Consider the following 22,310-nt stretch of genomic DNA (forward strand, 5'->3'; position numbering starts at 1 on the left):
AGTATGGTAGCTCTTATACTGCACGTTTTGTAGATAGCGTACTGTGTAACATCACTATTGTTTAAGATACCATCCTCATCAGTTGCTCGTCACTAACTCTTGATTTCAGAATGAGCAGTCCGGAAGAGTGTATTAACCATGGAGCTGAAGTTGCACGTCAAGCTACACACTTTGACACAATTGGGAGTCACCAAGCAGCAATATACATGTATCGGCAAGCTGCTGAATACCTAGACCGTGCTACGAAATTGGGATTGTGCTCTCCAGCAATCGCTGACAGAATTCAGCAGTACAGAAACCGAGCTGCAGTCCTGGAAAACAATGGTGAGGATCTGAACTTGAATTCATGCTGAGATTATAGCATGTCAGTTTCTAAACATTCCAGTTAGGTGGTTGCCTTGTGCATCAAACTGCGCTAATGTATGACGTATATGAATGGTACTGTATACGGTATTCATCTAAGAAAATATTTTATATAGTCATGACTGTGACTGTGGCTAAACTATCCAAGTATAGATCTTCTTTCAGTATACAGTACACCCTCAGTATGATAAACTAATGGTACCAGACGCTTGATATTAAAGCCGATAGTTTGTTAAAGCCGAACTCCATGCTGTTTGGTAATTTCCCATGCATCATGGCCTTTACCAAACAACAATTGTTAAATATAGAGCATCATTCGGCCGTATAGTCATACACAATAACATAGTGCTAGGTATAAATGGCTCCTTTTCTCAATAAATGCCCTATTTATGGCTCCTCTTACAATGTTGGTCGCCCAGAGACTGATGTGGCGTTCTGCAGGATGTGGAGGAGCAAGTGTGTGTGTGTGTTTGTGTGTGTGTGTGTGTGTAGAGATGCCATGCTGGTCGATGTTTCCCACGCATCCATTTGTATACCAAACAAGATTTGTTAAATGAACCTAATGTTTGGCTAGTTCAAGGTGGTCATCAAAACTTATGGTAAGTAGATTAAAAGAGGGTTCGGTATATTGAGGGCTTACTGTACCAGTGTATGTATATACAATGCAGTTAAGGGACATGAATCACTTCCTGTTCTAACCTCAATACACTACATTTTCTAGCTTCTGGCTAACTGAGTCATTGGTATGTTTCTGCACTGATAAGCCATCACCCACATAGTTCAAGACAAGATGTTGGTGAAAGTGGGATGTGTATAATAAAGTTTTTTTAAACTCCTCTTGCATTGTTATAGCTGTGAGAGGATGGCATGGAGTTTGCAGCCCACATAACTTATGAGTGTAAAACTTTTGTACGGTATGGCATGAAAATAAAGATTCATGAGTTATATCAATGGAGATGGGATATTTAAGGAATACGTATGGGATGTGTAGAGTGGATAGGATAAGACTTAACGCAAGTATAATGTGATCCATGAAAGGTGTAATGTAAGGAAATCTGTAGTGTGTGATTAGATGTTATGGTCATGTAGACAGAACAGATGTAAATAAGGTGATGTAGAGGGCATATGGGAGTGAAATGGAAGGTGAGATGAGTGATGTTAGGTTAAAAGGAAGGTAATAGATGTAAATGAATGTGTAAGAAAGATATGAAAGCTGATGAGGCTTGGGGACTGACAAGAGATCCAGCTGTTTGGATGAACTTGTATGGAGGAGTGCATGACAAGGATTCTCTCTCTCTCTCTCTCTCTCTCTCTCTCTCTCTCTAATAATGCTTGATACCCAGCAGATTGGCTTTGTCTGAGAGCTAGGTATTATGAAGTGCATGTGGAAGGGTTTTTCCATTGTATGGTGAGTGTGTGGCCCATATCATTACATAATATGTAATGATGATCCATCATCATTACATATTATGTAATGATGATGGATCACCTCTATTACTGTTATAGCAGTAGGTGAGGAGAACTCACTTCTAAGCCAGAGTGCCAGTAGATCCTATAATAAAGTTGACAGTCAGTCCCAGTGCAAGAGCAAATAGAAAAGGATAGCTATATGACATATGATTACCCTTTGCCATGAAATCATAATTAACAGTACAGAGTACCATTCAGTCTTTACTCCCAGTTTAGGCACAATCTTTCGTTTTTCTTTGAATTACAGAATACCAAGCCCAGTCTCAAGATGTGAAGCAAGAAGGAGGTCACAGCGAACTGAGCCGAGCCAACTTCCTACTTCTGGAAGCTTTAGAGGAGGATGAAACTGGCAATGCAGAAGAGGCCATTGAACTATACTCGAGTGCAGTTCAGTTGTGTCTTGAAGCAGTAAGTCAGTTGAGTTTCAGCTAAACCAAGCATACACAGTGAAGTAGTTGCTAATGCTTTGGAGAAATGATAGCAAAATCAGGTGAAATCAAGTTGTCTGTGGTATATTATCATTCAGAAAAGCTTCTGCAGTCATTGGTACATTGTTTTTAGGTGTCATTTTCACTATTGTAATAAAAACTAGCAATTTCATCATGATGTATTCCTCTTACCGTACTTTTTACACTGGGTGTGGAAGGTAAGCCAGTTTGCAACCTCCATCAAAAATTGTGGCATTATTTGAAACATTTCAGGCCAGCATCAGGTAACCAAATCTTCCACAGTGTGACATAGTAATGCAAAACCTCCTTAAGATTTTGTTGAAAGTGAGAGCTTTCACAAACCTGGTACAGGTACATCCTTTCATCAGTCTAGTATTGTCTCTTACTGTTTTCAAAAGTTGTTAGGTACCATCTTTATAAAATTGTAGCACTGACTTATGAATATATATACTTTGCATTCTTAAATAATAGTTACTTTTGATTCAACAGTGTAAAAATGAGAACAACTCCAAGTTTGCTGACAAGTTGCGTAACCTAGCAGAGCAAGCATTGTCTCGGGCTGAACTTTTGAAGGCACAGGAATCTCCAGTGAAGGAGGAGGGTATGTATTACAGGTATTGCTGGGTACTGAGAGGGAGAGAGAGAGAGAGAGTACATTATCAGTAATGTCAGATGAGAATACAGTATATATTGGTCAAGGATTTTGCAAAAGTATACAGTATCACATAGAGCCAGGGGGCTTGAATGATGAGTGAATGGAAGCGTGGCCCATTGGATTGGGCAAACTTGGGCTGTCTGGACGTTGCTACTCCTTACCCTGCCCTAGGGTGGGAAAGGAGGTCTGGATGATGATGAATGATGGTGCTGATACAATATTAGATAAGTTATGTTGTGTTGTTGAATCTGAACAGAATCTTTGGATATCCATGAGATAGTCATACCCAAAATCAAGCCAGAACTTTGGCCTAAGCTATGCTTAATTTGAGATCCTTCACTAGACTTATAATTTTTGGTCACAGATATATTGCTTCTTTTCATACACACATTTACGACCTTGCAGTTGCTTCTCTTGCTTGCTCTCTCTGGAGGAATAGTAACTGTGACAATGTAAACAGTATGAATGGATAAATTTCATTTGGCACTATTTATGATAGTGACAAAGTGGAAGAGGTAGCCTTCAGACTGGTAGTTTAGAGTTCATGTACCTGATGTCAGCACAGTATTGTACTTGCTCGAATAACTGAGTGAGATATTTGCCTTATTATTGTTATTGGTTAAAGATTGATTTTGTTTTATCTGTAATAGATGACTTCAGTTTAGAATACCTGGACAGCAAATAGAACATTAGTATGTTTTTTGTAATTCAAAACTTTTTGGCTTCAGTTGTAGAAAGCCCTGGAGCACCACCGGGACACCACTTAAAGATGTCACCATCCCGAGTCGTCCCACCTTTGGGTTTTGGCAATCTTGTCGATGCTCAGCCTCATCCAAAAGGTCAGTGTTATGAAGGAAGAAACAGACACCCATTACTTGTGAGTCATAACAGATATTTATCTTCAGAAGTGTGAGAGGTAGATTTTCTAGTGAAATATAATTTCAAGTCATAGTACTAGCCTCAAGGTGGCTAAAAGGCCTTTTTGTCTCCAGTCTTTTTCTCCTCACTGTCCTCTTCAACTCTTGTGTTCACACTCATATTTCTAGGTTTCCACTGATTTTATTCTCTCTTTACCACCGTCAAGATATACAGTATATGTTGATTTTTAAATGACTTTGAACATGGAAATGGACTGTGCCTCTGTAAGTACATAATTAACCAGCTCAACAGACATACGTGCGCAGATGGACAGTCCTGTTGCAAACCTTCTGTTGATGTTGATTTCATACTTGTAAGTCCAGAATGAAACTTCAGTTGTATTAAATCTCCCTAATTGGCAAATACTGTAATTGTAGATCCTTCTTTGAATGATCCACCGTGCACTGGCATTGATGAAATACACCCGTACCCCATTATCCGACACATTGATAACCAGTGCTTTGATAGACTAAGCACAAGAAATAGGAGAACATTAATACAATCTGAACAGTTTGAATGTCCATCGCCTCGCTAGTCCGACACTCCGCCTCTCCTTACATTTGAATGGATGCTCTCCGAGTCCTCCTGTCCGCCCTCTATTCCCCCCCACATCCCTCCTCCATCCCCCACCACACTCAGCACTGCCAGGCATGTCCCCCTGCCCTGCCCACCCCTGGTTGTCTCTCTCCATGCCCCCCCCCCTCCCCCACCCCTGCTTGGCAAACTGCTATCTGCCTGCCTGGTTGTGTGTGTGTATGTGTGTGTGTGTGTGTGTGTGAGATTGGTGAGTGAGTGAGAGTGGTGAGTGAGTGAGTGAGTGAGAGTGGTTAGTAAGTGAGTGGTGAGTGAGTGAGAGTAGTGAGTGGGTGAGAGTGGTGAGTGAGTGAGTGAGAGTGGTGAGTGAGTGATTGAGTGAGAATGGTGAGTGAGTGAGAGTCATGAATGAGTGAGAGAGTGAGTGAGTGAAACTAGGGGGGGAGGGTTGTAGGGCTGTTTGGCTTTATCTCTTCCTCTGTCCCCCCACCCTCCCCCACCCCTACATGTCTCCTTCCTCCACCCCTGTTTGTCTCCCTCCCCATCACTGCACCCTTCCCCACCCCTGCTTGCCTCCCTCCCCATCCACCCACCCTCCCCCCACCCTCCCACCACCCTCTCACTACCCTCCCACCACCCCATGCTTGGTGCACTGCCAGCTGCCTTCCTGGCTGTCACTGTCAGTTGTCCCCTGAAGTATCTGAACACCGCATATCCCACCAACCCACCCTCCTGCATGTGATGCTTGATGTGCCATTTTTTAGCTGTAGTATTGTTTATGAGGATAGCAACATTATCTGTGATGTTTCTGTGTCAGTCTTTGTTGAGTAAGGTTTATGAGAGTTTGGTTTTGGGTCTGGAACACATCTCTGGCTTTTCTTCAGTATGGGGAAAAATGCTTCGATATCCGACACACTCGCTGACCGAACACTCTTACTGGTACACAGCCCTGTTAGATATGGGAGTACAGATGTAGTCCCATCAGCAACCTCATTTTTCCAAGTGACTAGTGTAACCAGTGTATTCACATCTTCAGAATCCTCACCAAGTGTATTGCTGCAGTACCAAATACAGCAGCATTATCTCCAACCACAACCATATCTTCTTTTTAACCCCTAAAGGTCAGTCCCTGTTCTGGAATGTGTGTCATGAGGATTTAGCATTGCGCGCTATTAACCCTAGCACGTTTCTGGGCTGGGTAGATTATGTGTGTGCTAGAATCAGCTGCTCTTGCGCTGACCCACATCTTCACACCACAATATTTTCACATCATTCTGATACTGTTCTCTTGAGTTTGTTCCATTGTTGAGGCCTTTTTTATCCCAGTTGGAGTTCTGGCTTGTTTATAGTAATAACAGTACTATTAGTATCATATTCATATGTTTTTCATATAATGTTGTAATGCTGGATTATTTGTGGTAGGTGGGGGCACTCACCATCCACTCATTCGATGTAGTGCAGCTCTCAGGTGTCTGCCCTTTCCTCTCCTCCATCCTTCTTTCCTTGCATCCTCTTCTGTCTTTCTTCCCTTCATTCTTTCCTCATCCTTCTGCCTACGGGTGACTTTACACTCCCTCTTCTGTCTTTCTTTCCTTCATTCTTTCCTCCTTGTCCTGCATGTGGGTGACTTTACACTGAGTGACAAGCCAAATGATTTTCTGTATACCAGAAAACCATTTGCTATGCTGGGCGGTAACCATATAGCCAAATTTTGGTGCCTGGTGGTTTAGTGGGTAATTACTGTGCTCCAGTCGGATTGAGCCGGTGAAGGTTTATATCCAAGGGGTGGTTGGGGTTTATTGCTCATGTAATGCCACTCAGGGATGAGTGAGGCTGGTCACTCTCATCTTAAATGTCAGGACCAACTTGCCTATCCCCGGGCTGCTACGCTCCTCATGGGGCTACGTAGGATTGGATGATGAATGAATGGTGGATTATATTGCAGTGTGTTAGGAAATCTTTTTGAACTGGAATTTCTGTAGGTTTTGTCAAAAAATAGTGATAATTATTGTCATCCATTAATTCATCTTTTTTAAAAACATGTATGAATTATACAGTAAAACCTCACTACAGCAGACTAATTGGGGCATAAGCCATTAAAAAAAAAAGCAAAATTCCAATAAAAGCGACATCCAGACTTCCCTCTGCCAACTCGGACTTTTTCCAATGTATCATACATTAGTCCGGATCGCACCAACAGTTTCTAAACTGTTTTCACTACCTTTGCAGTACTGGACTGTATTATACATTCACCACAATAGTCAAATGGTATATATAATAATACTGTACTGTACACTGATAAACATGTCTTTCATTTACCTTATTGTGGTGAACATAGCTGAAGTGGTCAGGCAGTCCAAACTGTTGCTGGCTTTATTGGACTTTTTCCGATGTGTAAGAATGTAGTCCGGTAGCTCCTCGATTCCGATAAAAGCGAATTCCAGTCCATTGAAGTCTGTTATATCGAGGCTTTATTGTATTCACTTTCCTTGTTTTTCTGGTGGAGGCTCCTGGAACTGAATGTAACTGTATGGCAATAGCCTTGAATAAAATGCCTAAGTTTACACTGGCATCTAAAGGGTGAATACTGTATAGAATTCTTACAACATTTTTGAAATTATGGGAAATAACTTTTCTTTCAGGTACACCAAATGTGTCAGCAGGCAAGAAAGCAGGGTTACAGTTATCTGGCAAATCTGAGTATACTAAGGAGGAGTTAGATGTGTTAAAGAGAACTTCTAATATCAATGGACGAGATTATGTTCCATTCTTAGCCATTGACCTGAAGGAGAAGTTTGCTTTCCCAATGCCATTCACTGATAAAGATGGTGTGCTACCTTTAGCACCTAAGCAGAAGAAAAATTTTGCCAGATGGGCTCGACCTGAAGAGATATCTAGCGACCCTAAGATGATTGAGGTGGTGGATTATTTTAGCATCAAGCAGACATGTGTTTCAGACTGTTCATTTGTGGCATCTGTTGCAATCAGTGCCCTGTATGAGAAGAGATTCAAAAAGAGGTTAATTACTGACATAATTTATCCCAAAAATAGAAATGGTGATCCTGTATATAACCCATGTGGCAAATACATGATCAAGCTGCACATCAACGGCATCCCAAGAAAGGTCATAATTGATGATAAGTTGCCTCTCGGTCAGTATGGGGAGCTGCTGTGTTCATATTCCACAAATAAACATGAGTTTTGGATCTCACTTGTTGAAAAGTCATATATGAAAGTGATGGGTGGCTATGACTTCCCTGGATCTAACAGCAACATTGACCTATATGCACTGACTGGATGGATCCCAGAACGGGTCTCCATCAAAGATAAGGAATTCAACAAAGAGGCAACATTCCGCAAAATTCTTGAACGCTTCCACCGTGGAGATGTGCTGGTGACAGTGGCTACAGGGGAGATGAGCGATGCCGATGCTGACCGTGCTGGCCTTGTACCTACCCATGCTTATGCCATGCTTGATATTAAGGAGGTCAAGGTGAGGATAACACTGTTTTATACTCCACTTGTACTTTTATCATTTTGATATAAACAAATGGTATTAGTTACATTGGACAGCCGTATGTAAACTGAGGCACAGTTAGTTTTGTCATCATATCCATTTCCCTTCACCATAATACTGGCTAGAGAGGCAGTCATGTAAACTTATTAACAGTAAGTTGCCAAAAAACTTTACCATTAGCATTTGTTACATGTAAGTACACTGATAAGCCTGAATAGGTAAAATTGTTCTAATTACAGTTACTGTACTGGTAAATCTCATTTTTGCAGGTAGTAGGTTATTGGTAGGCAACACTAATATGGACTGCATGAACATGTAAATAATTTAACTACAGTAGTTCCAGGCTCTCTGAAATCAAATACACTTTTTCCCCCAAAATAACCACACACCCTGCCTAACCAACTTTCCATTGATATAAAGGCCATGGATGGTGCATGCTGTAAACAGATTTATGACATTTAAGAGATTATTTTACTGATTAGAGCTGAAAAATTTACCTGTACCTGAGGACAGTGGCTGAAAGCATTCGAGGTACTACTGTAGCCACTCATTATAACTGATCCTGGTATAGTGGATACCAGCTTTAGATGCCCTGAAGGCCACCAAACAATCTGTCGGCTATACTGAACAATATCCGTTAAATGAGGCACATTGCGCAGCCCTTCTGGATGCCTCTGAGCCCACTGGACAGTTTTTCAGCTATAACATACAATGTCTGTTAAAGGGGGTGCATCGTGTGGCCCTTACAGACTTCTCCATGCTTGTGGCGTGACTCAGAATACAGTTACCAAGGTTGGTGGAAGTTTTTTCCTCCCACTTGGGCTTGGCTGTAGATCTTTGGGTGGGAATAGGTGACAAGTTAGGGCTGTTTGGGAGCACTTCTGGTAGGTCTGGATGGGACTGGAGTCTGTAAACGCACTATATCACCTATGATTGCCCTCAGTCTTGCTGCGGCTTTCATTGTGTTCAGACAACTGCTTGTGCATCTCTTGTCTCTCAACTTTGCCAAGTGTTTTCCCATCGTGATTGTGAAAAATTGCTTCTAGTAAGGAATCTCCCGTCACCTCCTCATGTGAAAAAGCAAAGAGGAAGATTATTACCAATGCGGAGAAGATGAAGGTTATCAGATCATGGATGGGTGCCACAAGCTAATCCACAATTATGGAATGTGCAAATACTGAGAGTTAACTGTATGGTATTTATGTCAGCATCATGAATGGATCTTTATTTAGCTTGAATTACAAACACTCCATTATATGCATGGCTGGCATCCAAAATATCACAGCCTTTATAATTGATACTATAAATATGAGGATACTGGTAGATCAGCTGTTCAGATTGCAGTGGTAAAGTTGTGGGCAATCTTTCTGCATTTCATTCCAAACTTTATAGAAAAAAACGTCATCACAAGTGGATGCTTATATTGAGGACTTACTCTGCATCATATATTTCAGGGGAAACATTTGCTGATGCTGAAGAACCCTTGGTCACACCTGCGTTGGAAGGGCAACTACTCTGAGATGGACCAAGTACACTGGACCCCAGAGATGTGCCGTCTTCTCAACTACGACCCAAAGAGTGCCCAGACCTTTGACAATGGTGTATTTTGGATTGACTATGACAGCCTCTGCCACTTCTTTGATGTTATTTACATGAACTGGAACCCACGCTTGTTTTCCCACACATACTGCACTCATGAGTAAGTAGCTAGTTTATTTTTCTTGTTAAGGTATGTATAATCTAAAAATTTTTCATATTGGTTGGTGACTGGGAGAAAAGAGGCAGTGGCATTACAAAAACTGGATGTTGAAAATAATTCTCCATCTACACATCTGGCTTAATTACTGCTATTTTTTACAATCTTGATGGTGGTAGGTGGTGGTGATTGTCATCCTCTCACCTGATGTAGTGCTGTCTACTTCTTGATTCACCTTTATCATTCTTTTACTGTGTCTGCCCTCTTGTCTTCCTATTTCTCCCATCCTTACTGTCACCTTTTATTCCTTTGTTTCCACTTCAGGTGACTCTACACTGAGTGACAAGCTTAATGTATCCTGTATCCCAGGAAACCGTTTACAGTGCTGGGTGATAACCATATAACCAGATAATGATGTGGGGCATACTATGATACCATGGTAACTGGGTGGAGAGATGCAAATGCAGTGTCTCTTGAGGAACCAAACCTCCACACTTCCCTGCGTCTTGCTGTGGTGAGGTGTTGTCCACCACAAAACATCAGTTCACTGCACAAGATGGCCCTGCAGGAGTGTTGTTTGCCTGTGGTTCATGGACCTGCTTGGCCAGACAGACCAGGGTTACTCAACACCAACAAAAAATCACATTCTTGGGCTCCTTTTCAATCTTTGCATACATCCAAATCATTCATTCATTTGTCATCCAATCCTACATTGCCCCATGAGGAACATAGGAGCCCGGGACTAGGCAAGTTGGTTCTGACATTTAAGATGAGAGTGACCAGCCTCACTCATCCCTGAGTGGCATTATGTGAGCAATAAACCCCAACCACTCCGTGGATATAAACCTTCACCAGCTCAGTCTGATTGTAAACCACTAGGTGCCATAATTTGGTTATATGGTTACCACCCAGCACAGTAAATGGTTTCCTGGTGTACAGGAAACCATTTGGCCTGTCACTCAGTGTAGAGTCACCCACAGTCAGAAAGAAGAGGAAAGAATGAAGGAAAGAAAGACAGAAGAGGGAGTGTAAAGTTACCCATAGACAGATGGACAGGGAAAGAATGAAGGAAAGAAAGACAGAAAAAGATGGAAGGAAAGAAGGATGGAGGAGAGGAAAGGGCAGACACCCAAGAGCAGCACTACATCAAGTAAGTGGATAGTTAGCGCCCCCACCTACCACATAACTGGTCATGTATACCATCACTCATGCTGTTCTCATTGATCAGCTTTTCCAAATATCCTCCATCTTCCTACTCTCTTCCATTTGCAAGCATTGTACCAAGAAGTAATAATATACTTTTGCATTGCACAAATTTAAGGCTATTTTTGGGCATGAATCAAAGGAGAATTTAGTTGCTCTCTGCTCCCCACTTTCTTGTCATGGAAGCCAGTGGGGATCAGAATCACCATATCCCTCTGCCAGTGCAAGAAAAAGGTGTCCTGTATATTTCGTCTTTCTATGTCTGCCTCTGCATGTGGTATGTAAGGAGTACTTGGATGATGTCCATTTTCCCATATCCCCACAGATAGCTAATATTATGTTTAAGCATTCACTGATGCATCTTCTGTCTGGCCATCACACTGTCAGAATAAATATTTACACACAGAACTTGGAATGCCGGTGCTGGTCCAGTACGGGATTTGTACAATGTTGGAGAGAATCCTCAGTATTCTCTGGAAGTGCAGTGTCCAGGAGGCTCAGCTGTGTGGCTACTTCTCACTAGACATATCACTGAAATTAGTGACTTCCGCAACAATAAGGAGTACATCACACTTCTTGTTTACAAAACAGGAGGCAAAAGAGTGTTTTATCCTTGTGAGTATTTGGCATGAGAATATGTATGTTTATAGTGTGAAGATAATTCTGAACAAAATATGTCTGGAAACAGTGCAAATGCTAACTAGAGACAGGGCAGGCTTTAAGCCAATTGGACTGATTGTTCCCAATTGGGCCTCACATCTAAGGGGGCCCCATGCTAGGGAGCTAGGGTAGGCCTAATCTACTCTAATCTTGTCAAGTACACATAACAACACATTGCAACATACACCTAACACCACACTGCAGGTTTTGCAGATAACTGTGCAAAGGTGATCTACACATTTTGTTTATTTACTTTTATATTGAATTGTAGCTTAAATCTATTTGGTCCATTAACTCACATGCACTTCTTAACCACACATTTTGACTGTATTTCATTCTGCCACAGAGATGTAGTCTATAATAGACTTCATTGATATCTCTGTGATTCTACAGACCTTGACTGTGAACCTGGGGGGCCCCACTAAAATGTTCCCAATTGGGCCCTGCAGCTCCTAAGGCAGGCCCTGACCAGAGACTACCATATTTGTGATTGTTTTGTTTTGGTCTTAAATGAAATAGATGTTAGCTTCTGAATAGTTTATTCAGATTACAGATGTCAAATACTTTGGCAACTGTGACATCTACTCCATCCATCCATCCATCATCCAATCCAATGTTGCCCCAAGAGGAACGTAGGAGCCCTGGGCTAGTAAGTTGGTCCAGACATTTAAAATGAGAGTGACCAGCCTCACTCATCCATGAGTAGCATTACATGAGCAGTCAACCCCCAACCATCCCTTGGATGTAAACCTACGCAGGCTCAGTCCGATTGGAGTGCCTTAATTACTCACTAAACCACCAGGCACCATAATTTGGTTATATGGTTACCACCCAGCATAGTAAATGGTTTCTTGGTGTACAGGAAACTGTTTGGCTTGTCACACAGTGTAGAGTCACCCATAGGCAGAAGGAAGAGGAAGAAATGAAAGAAGGAAAGGCAGAAGAGGGAGTGTAAAGTCACCCATAGGCAGAAGGAGAGGAAAGAATGAAGGAAAGAAAGACAAGAGGATGGAAGGAAGAGAGGAAAGAGCAGACACCTGAGAGCAGCACTACATTGAGTGAGTGGATGGTGAGCACTTCCCCCTACCTACTCACAAACAGTTATTTAAAAATACAGATCTGTTGATTGTTTTGCCAGCAGTATCTACAAACGTGTATGTTTAATATTAGGTAAATTCAATACAGTTAGACTAGATCAGGCAGAAAGTGTAAGTCTGTAAGTGCTCGCAGTGTTTTATTCAGTTCATTACCTTTATCATCATCATCATCATTGTCGTTGACATTTTGTTTTTCATATCATTTATAAAGGCTTCAAAATGCTTGTATGCATTTTCCTTGGTCACCTAATGGCTGCTTTCCACACTGTTTGATCTCTGGCAGCATCCCTATTCAGTCCCTTATCCCTGAGGTCACATTCTGTGACTTTGTCCCAGGTCTTTTTTGATCACCCACCCACAGCCCTAACTGTGATGTTTACATTCCTCACCTTCTACACCCAGTTGTCATTTTTCATCCTCCAAACATGCTTGAACCATCTCAGTCTACCTCTCCTCCTCACAACACTCATACATTTAAGTCCCATCCTTCCTCTCAGCTGTTCACTTGCATCCCTTTTCCAATTAAACTCTTCATTCAGCAACTGGTTATAATGTTCATTATTAGGATTGTAATGTTATTTCCTACTTTTGGAAATAAGAATGTATTTTGTTATAACAGCATTTCACATGGAATTGGTAGGATCTAGCAGTAGGAAAAGTGAGGCTTAGGAAAACCAGAAGAAAATGTGGGAAAAGGAGAAAGAGAACAGTAAAGAGTGAAGGAAATATTTTTGAACAGTAGAAAAGAAGGTACTGGTATATATTTTAACCTTGTAACATTCCTCTTGTGAATCAACCCAGTTGATCCACCACCGTACATCGATGGTGTGCGCATCAACAGTCCACACTACCTGTGCAAGATGGTGCTGAAGGAGGCTGGCACTCACAAATTCACCCTTGTGGTGTCACAGTATGAGAAGCACCTCACCATTCACTACTCCCTGAGGGTCTTTGCCACTTGCCCATTCTCACTTCATAAGATCAAGAACCTCTGCAAACACAAAGTTGAAGTAAGGATAAATTGTTGTACAAAATTTAACCTTTAAGTCAGACTAAGGTTGCTTTTGTTATGTACATGTGTAAAGCAAACAGTACCGTACAATAAAGTTGCAGTTTATCTAGTAAGTCTGTTTTGAGATTGCACCACGTAGTTGAGAAAGCTGAAAACTGAATTCCGTTTTGATACCCAGTCAGAGCTCCCCCTTTGACTCCACAGTATCCAGCTTTACTTATTTCTCCCTCGCATATTATTTGCTGTATTTTTCTCCCTCCTGTATCTTTCTCGATTAAGCAAGCTGCTGCCTAAACTCACTTGAAATACGCGGTACCAACCAACCTTTGCTAGGAATGAGAGACAGCTACAGTTTTATGTAGTTTTACAGTTGTCAACATTTTACACCACAACCACACTTCTGCGGATTACCAGGTATGCCATCTTAACTTTATAATGCCACCTGGCTTGTATCACCACCCCCATATTAAGTGATCCAGAATGACAGAAAACTTCCATCTTCTAATATCACCATTTTAACTCTGGATTCTGTTTTTTAAATTGTGATACAAACCTTGTTAAATCACTATTTCTCATTTTTAAGTTTGTCAGTTCAAAACTAAATCTTAAGTCTATCAATAAAGTGAATCTCTACAGTAATGGGAATATTACTATTAAGCACTAAAAAGTGAAGTAGCTAGCTCATGGAATGGAAACTTGAGATTATACATACTGTATATACATACATACACACATACATCATCTAAACCTGTGTTGCCCCATAAGGAGCGTAGGAGGCCGGGACCAGGCAAGTTGGTCCTGACATTTAAGATGAGAGTGACCAGCCTCACTCATCTCTGAGTGGCATTATATGAGCAGTAAACCCCAACCACCCCTTGGATATAAACCTGCACTGTCTCAATCTGACTGGAGTGCTTTAATTACCCACCAAACCACCAGGCGCCATAATTTTGTTATATGGTTACCACTGAGTGTAGTAAATGGTTTCGTGGTGTACAAGAAACCATTTGGCTTGTCACTCAGTTTAGAGTCACTCATAGGCAGAAGTAAGAGGAGAGAATGAAGGAAAGAAGAGGAAAGATTGATTTCTCCAGATATATGAGGCAGAGGAAGAAAATTACGGCACTGTACTGGAAAAACAGACATTCTATACGAGTGTTTTATTGTCACAATATTCTCTTAAGGATATTCATGTTGTTGACATGACCTTCATTTCAGTAAACATCTTCATCGATCTTCTTGTTTTAACGCATCTGTAGTAGTACGGTCAAGCTACCTGTATTGGATATAGTCATCATGTGTTTTTCTACCGTGTGAAATAATGGATGACCACAACCAGATAAAAAAAAAAGAGTCATAGCACAGTATGAAAAGGTTTTACACATTTTTCACAAACAGTGATTATTGTACCTTGTTCACAGTTTTTTAAGGTTCTTGGTGGTGCCGTATTGCATGGACAGTCTGCATAGTTCATTTTACTGTAAACTGCAACTTTGCTATTTAGGTAAAGACCCTTGCAATACAGCATATGAACAATTACAGTGCTTAATTATGTTGTCACATATATGCTACCATAGAAAACTGCTGTATATACCAGTAGGTCTGGTGTTTGAATCTTACGGTCTTTAAGTTCTTGATTTCTTATATGAATAGCATGGCTTCTTTCTGTGCATATGTGACAGCAGGTGATGAACCATTTTACAGATTACAGGGAAATGGAGTGGTGAAACTGCAGGTGGCTGCCCCAACCATCCTGCCACATACAAGAATAACCCCATCTACCAGTTCAGAACTGACTCTGATTTACAGTGTCTCAGAATTGAACTTAAAGCTCCAAAAGATGTACAGGTATGATACTCTACATAACAGAGAATAGAACTGATTATAGTCCAACAGTGAATAGTAAGAAGTATTTTTTTTTTTTTTAGTGGTGTTGCATCATTCTGCAAGTTTTTCAGGCCTTGTTGCTCTTTTGGCATTATTAGGATCCCTGATAAATATGGCATGGACCAAATTTCTAGATGTTTGGAAAAAAAAAAAAAATGCAGTTTAAAATCCTGTTTTCTGTTTTATTTTACAAACACACATACTGTATACTATATAAGTTCATGGAAAGGTACACTTATATGTGAGTAAGATGATGGCTGGATGCAGTAAATGAATGTGTGAAATATGAGATATGGCAGCAGCTGAAGTAACAGGAAAATGAACTTGGGACTGAGCTTGCAATGAGACTACAAATGAGTGTTATTACTATTCTCACATTAGCTAATAGTTGTTATATTGGTATGATAAGAAACATGAAAAGTCAAAAGTATGTGCAGTGGAAATTACACCATTGAGAAATATTTGTTTGTGGTAGGTGGGGGCGCTCACCATCCACTCACTCGATTTAGTGCTGCTCTTGGATGTCTACCCTTTCCTTTCCATCCTTCTTTCCTTCCATTCTCTTCTGTCTTTCTTTCATTCTTTCCTTGTCCTTCTGCCTATGAGTGACTACACTTCCTCTTCTGTCTTTCTTTCCTTCATTCTTTCCACATCCTTCAGCCTGTGGGTGACTCTACAGTGAGTGACAAGCCAAATGGTTTCCTGTGCACCAGGAAACCATTTACTTTGCTGGGTGGTAACCATATAACCAAATTTTGGTGCCTGGTGGTTTAGTGGGTAATTATTGCGCTCCAATCGGATTGAGCCATTGAAGGTTTATATCCAAGGGGTGGTTGGGGTTGATTGCTCATGTAATGCCACTCAGGGATGAGTGAGGCTGGTCACTCTCATCTTAAATGTCGGGACCAGCTGTCTAGCCCCGGGCTCCTACGCTCCTCATAGGGCAATGTAGGATTGGATAATGGTTGGATGGATAGAAATATTTGTGGCATTCATAGATCAGGTGTGGTATGAAATATTGTACAGTGCAGAAAAGATATGGAGCAAGGAATTTAGTCAATCAGAAGATATATGAGAGATTACCAAGATGGAAAGGCAAAACAAGACAGATCGATATGACTAGGATGACAGAAAAGGTTATGTAAGTGAGCTGAAAGTTAGAGCAAGAAGATAGCATGCTATAGTAAATGATCATGTGAGAAAGCAAGGTACAAGGTTGACTGATAGTAGACCTGACTGGATAAGATTGCAAGGTTATGTACATAACATGAAGTATATTGCCTTTTCAATTGGATAGTTACTGGACTGACTGCCATATAAGTAGTTGTGGTGAGACTTATGGATGTAACTTTTAAGATAGAACTGGAAATTTAGAAGGATTGAATGGTTATTGTGGGGATGTATGACCCACCTTACTGGGCACTAAAGATCTGCTTTAACTTAGTCTAGATTTTTTTCCTTTTGCAGCTTATTTCATGTAGCTTATTGGCAGAAAAAGACAATGCTCTGTCTCTACATGCTTTTCATGTCACTTCTTGACTAGCATCATTTTCAAGTGTCATTCTCTTATAACAAATTGGCATTGAAGATGGAGAGATAGCAGTCTTAAACCAAGTTAAAGTGAAAAGAGTATAATGGTGACTATTATATTCACATCTTGATAACTGCCTCCCCTTCCTTACTTCCACTTTCTTTTCTTTCTGTGAAGTACATTGTTGTCAGTCCTATTTTTAGAAGTTAGGATAGAATGATTTATATGTATCATCCTGTTATTTTGCAGATAGGGTTTGAAATTGTGTGTGTTGAAGCCAAGAACACTCAAGCAAGCAGTTACTTCTCCAAGAAACAATCAGGAGCATACAGGTACAGTACAATTTTTTTTTATCCCCCCAAACTTCTAGTACTTGTAGAATCAGTCACAGAATAGCAAGGATTACCGATTCTGAGCATTTGCTTTAGGGAAGATCCTTTCTCTTCTACAGTAAGTTAAGGTCAAGATGTATGCATTAAGGTTCATCTTTAATACGTTAAGGCTCATCTTTAATATATGACCTCAAAATTCTCTCGCTCTACATAAATCTGTAAGAATGAATTAATTTTCTGTTTACTAATGTGGTACAGTAGGTGAGGGCACTCGTTATTCACTCCATTGTAGCACTTCCTGTAGGTAACTAAGCTGACTGATAAGTCAAATGATATTATTCTTGTAGGTGACTTTAAGCTGAATGATAAGTCAAATGGTTTCCTGTAATTGAGGAAGCCATTTACTAAATTGGCCGGCAATCATATAACCAGTTGGATGCATGATTGTCTTGTGGGCTAAGGCATTCCAGGTAGAGGTGGCCCGTGAAGGTTTATATCCAGGGAGTGTTTGGGATTTATTGCTCACATAATACTATGCAGGGATGAGCAGCAAGTCACCCTTATCTTCAATGTCAGGAGTGAGTAGTTTAGCCCGAAGCCTTTGCATTTCTGATGGAACAGTAAAGGATTGAATGGTACAGCTGTTACAAGATGAATGGCAAAAGCCTGATACCATACAAAAGGAGAAGTTCCTCAGGATATAGCTTGTGAGATATAGGGAATTATTAAAAAAAATTTCTGTTAAATGTTATACAGCACACTTTTTCATTCCTAGTAGGTTCTTGAGCATTTTAAGGAAAAAGTGAGAAACCCCCCAGATATTTTAAGCCTTCATAATGTAACTTAGGAGTGAAAAAGGACTGATAGCTAATTGATGGGACAGTTAAGAGATCTTTCATGGGACAACAAATGGCCTGGCCTTGAGTGCTAAGTGTGAATGAATAACAAACACAACAGTATGTTTGACTGGCATCTTTCATGGGACAACAAATGGCCTGGCCTTGAGTGCTAAGTGTGAATGAATAACAAACACAACAGTATCTTTGACTGGCACAAGGGTATTGGTGATGAGGGAAACTCACTACACATGGGCACCCCCAGTATGCTTGTAGGGATATTACAACCCAGGGAAAATTACACGTAGTTTGTCATTTTATAAAAGTAAGTACGGTAATTAAAACTGAGAGAGCATTGCATTATATGAACACTGACACGGTCATAGATGGTGTAAGAGGATCCTGAGAGCTCAGAGGGGTAGGGAAGCATGGCCGGACATTTCTGTCTGGGTGTAGGCCACACCATGTGTTTGCCAGGGAGTGAGTGTAGGGTGTGGCCCATGGCCTGTGGAATTAATACAATTCCGACACAGTAAATTTTAGTCCTAAGCTGCTTGCATTAAGAATGAACAAAAATGAGAGATGGAAAAAGGGGGGGGGGGCATGGGGGGAGCATTGGTCCTCTTGTATACCCACATTTTTTTTTTGCATATGCCTTGAAACCTTAATGGAGGTTTCAATAAATTTTGAATACTTGTGAAGTAACAGTACCTCTCTTATTCAGCTTAATCCATCACTCCATCAGTGCTTATTGCAGTGGAAGTGCATAAGGTTTAAACCATCCTCCTGAGTGCAGACATGACCTTTGGAGTAAATGTAAAGTCCCATCCATCCATTGCTAGATGCCATGTATCCCAAACGGGGTGGCCAAGGGCTTAGAGTTAATTGTTTTACAGGGAGGGGCACTAATCCTCCACCAACCCCACTTGACATGTAGGGATGCCAACAGCATCTGGTGTTCCCAGGCAGTCACCCATCCAATTACTAACCAGACCCAATGTTGCTTAACTTCGCTGATCGGACGGGAAGCGGTGTACTCAACGTGGTATGGCCGTTATTTAAAGTAAAAGTATGGGGGAAAATATCTTAACAATATACTGTACACGAATGCTGATAGAAGGGAAACGATGCATTGGTGTTTACCCAGATCAGATATGATCTCAGAGCTCATTTTAAAATAATCCATTTTAGCTCATGACATCTTCAGTCCAAGGATATCGTTTCATGATATTGTTGCCAAATAATTTTATTGGGATCAGAAACAGTCTCTGTTTTTACTCCCCTCACTCCACAGGTCAGGATTTGTAGTGATGGAGATGGTTGACTTGGTTTCTGGGGTGTACAATGTCATCCCCAGTACCTTCTACCCCAACACTGAGGCTCCTTACTTCATTAACTTCTACTCATCGTCACCTGTCAAGGTCAACCGGCTCAAGTAGTGCTCCAGGGCAGTCCATTCTGCAAGAGATCCGTAACTGTATTAGCATCACCAAACTTAAAACAACACTGTTATTGAAACACCCAGTTTGTGCAATTTTTTAAGGTTTTAAATATCATACACCGCAATTTTGACATAGTATACAGATGGCTTAATTTATTATTATCTGGATATCTAAGAACTTTGGCTGGCCAGCCGACATGTTCAAACATTTGGTATCATGGCCGCTGAGCTTGAGCTGTGAATGGGAAATAGGCCGTAACCCACAACCAGAGCTAAAATATCCGTCTGCCCTTATACTGAATGGTCAGAGTCGTGTACTCGTCCAATCACTCCCGACGAACCTCCAGCACTCGAGTAATACAACTGTAACCCACAAGCGTTGTAGAAACGTCTATACGCATCGCCACGGAATATCCAAAGTCGCATAGCCACCAGGCTAAGTCTTTCTTAACTGCCACTGAGAGTGTAACACAAACTGCAAGCCACGAGTACATGTTCGGTGACAGCAGCCGTTCACCTCTCTACCGAACGTCCAAAGTCACCCAGTCACTGGGAGTTGTGTTTCCACATGGCCACTGTGCGTCTAACAGACCACAAGCCACGAGTAAATGTATGGTAAAAGCGTCTATCCATCTCGTGATAGAAGGGTGAAAATCCTGCCCACAGCCTCGCATCTCTCCCCCTCCCGTCCCTCTTCCATACCCTCCTGGCTCCCCTCTCACTCCCTCTGTCCTTAACCTCCTCCATGGTGATAACATTGATTCATGAGTTCTGAAATTTTTTTGCGATTTATTTGAATACTATTGGTCACATCAAAATTCTGCAAAATCCACATGAAAGCTCATGAAATTCTGCATCTAGACATATGCATAACTCTTGGAAGGTGCTTGCAAAATACAGTATTGCACTAGGATGGTGGGAAGTTATAATATCATGAAGGTAAGTTTTACTCCTGCACACTTTATTCCTAATGCATTTCTGTACATTTACTTACCAGTTTTGTGTGTTTTTATTAGCTTGTCTTATAGTATAAACACCAGTGAAGATGATGGTATACCATTTATACCAATATAACCAGTGTAATGCTAGACACTAAGAAAACAATGCATAAACAATAAAAAGCCACAAATATTCCACCTGTAATGCACAGTACCCCTCCTAATTTTGGCAGTGTTCTGTCTTTCACCTGTATTTAGACATCAAAACACACTTGGGAATATCCAGTGTAATGCTAGACACTAAGAAAGCAATGCCTAAACAACAGAAGTCCACAAAAAAATCAGTGAAGACGATGGTTGGAGTATTTTTAACCCTCAGGAACTCAAAAAGTTTTTGAGACAGTAAGAGTAATAGCTGAGTCCATTCACAAGGAAAAAAATTTCTTTCAGTTTCGATATATCCCCTGGAAATGGGTATATTGGTATAAATTGTATACCACCATCTTTGCAGGTGTTCCTGCTATGAGGTAAACTAATAAAAACACAAAAACTGATGAGTAAAAGTACAAAAAAGCACTGAAACTAAGCTTGTTGGAGTGTAAAAAATACCTTCAAATAACTTCCCAACATCCTAGTGCAATATTTTGCCTGCACCATGCAATAGCTAAGCATATGTCTAAATGCAGAATTTCATGAGCTTTCTTGTGGTCATTTCGGAATTCAATACGGCCAATGATATTCAAATTAATCACAAAACACTAAACAACTTGCACATGAATGGTAGGCAACATAAGGGTGGAGGTAGACTGAGAGAGAGGGAGGGAGGAAAGCCAGCCAGTTGTGAGCATGGGGAGGGATAGTGGAGGGACTGGCGGCTGGGGGGAAGTGAGGGATGCCATGGAACTTTCGCTGTTCGGTGAGGAGGCTGGCAGGTGCTTCTGTTCTGATGGTGGGTTTGGCCCTGTTTTACTTCCCCAAGGATGGTATGTTCCCATTGATTCGGCCAGCCGGGGAACTTTCACCATTCGTTAAGGACCCATACAGCCATTGTCACTCACCTTGTGGTTTATGTTGGTTTTCCTTGCACGTGGCTGGTATGTTTCCGTTGATCGGGGTAACGGTGCTTTCTACCATATGTTAGGGATCCATACAGTCATTTTCTCTCACCTTGTTGGTTAGGGTCTATCACCCGCACTTGGACACAGAAGCCGGTGACCATAGAACAAATTTTTATTACTTTGTTGGCAGCCAGTAGGCCGCTGAAGTCGGAGCTTTTATGTATGGTTTCAGACAAATGCTGTAAATCTGGTTACAGTTATAATACTGTATAGCCAAGACCAAGTGAATGGATATGGAGCATGATTGGATATGGACTGTACAGATAATTGAGGGATTACTGTGTATATATATATATATATATATATATATATATATATATATATATATACTGTATATATATATATATATATACTGTATATATATATATATATATATATATATATATATATATATATATATATATATATATATATATATATATATATATATATATATATATATATATATATATATACAGTATGTTCATATATAAATCTGTTTTATTGTACTATGATTTATATATTAAAAGATATTGTTACATTCACTATGATATGATTTATTTTGCTCTTAGAGCTTTATGTAGAGAATCCTATCATTAGCTGTTTTTAGACAGTTTTTCTGGATTTTGTTAAGACAGTGAAGTTGCCATCTATGCATATTTGAACCATGTGAA

General features: G+C 40.7%; 1 protein-coding gene and 1 pseudogene across 1 annotated transcript; one reads left to right on the plus strand and one right to left on the minus strand.

Moving 5' to 3' along the window:
* The first annotated feature begins 63 nt into the window (after nucleotides 1-63).
* LOC145411451 (calpain-7-like) lies at nucleotides 64-20,340 on the plus strand. Its single transcript, XM_080281493.1, has 11 exons — nucleotides 64-324; nucleotides 2,081-2,241; nucleotides 2,772-2,883; nucleotides 3,666-3,776; nucleotides 7,032-7,882; nucleotides 9,361-9,605; nucleotides 11,212-11,420; nucleotides 13,364-13,572; nucleotides 15,279-15,422; nucleotides 17,242-17,324; nucleotides 19,455-20,340. The coding sequence occupies exons 1-11, from the start codon at nucleotides 111-113 to the stop codon at nucleotides 19,597-19,599; spliced, it is 2,484 nt and encodes an 827-aa protein (XP_080137619.1). The 5' UTR covers nucleotides 64-110; the 3' UTR covers nucleotides 19,600-20,340.
* LOC145411501 (5S ribosomal RNA) lies at nucleotides 19,101-19,219 on the minus strand (annotated as a pseudogene).
* Nucleotides 20,341-22,310: the final 1,970 nt, after the last annotated feature.

The sequence above is a fragment of the Coenobita brevimanus genome, chromosome 89 (assembly GCF_032717465.1).
Source record: "Coenobita brevimanus isolate Jiangsu-jjx chromosome 89, ASM3271746v2, whole genome shotgun sequence".
Taxonomy (NCBI): domain Eukaryota; kingdom Metazoa; phylum Arthropoda; class Malacostraca; order Decapoda; family Coenobitidae; genus Coenobita; species Coenobita brevimanus.

Coding starts and splice junctions, on each gene's coding strand:
- LOC145411451 (XM_080281493.1), top strand. CDS start 111: ATGAGCAGTCCGGAAGAGTGTATTAACCATGGAGCTGAAGTTGCACGT. Junction 2,242..2,771: donor TTCAGTTGTGTCTTGAAGCA/GTAAGTCAGTTG, acceptor TTGATTCAACAG/TGTAAAAATGAGAACAACTC. Junction 15,423..17,241: donor AAGCTCCAAAAGATGTACAG/GTATGATACTCT, acceptor GTTATTTTGCAG/ATAGGGTTTGAAATTGTGTG.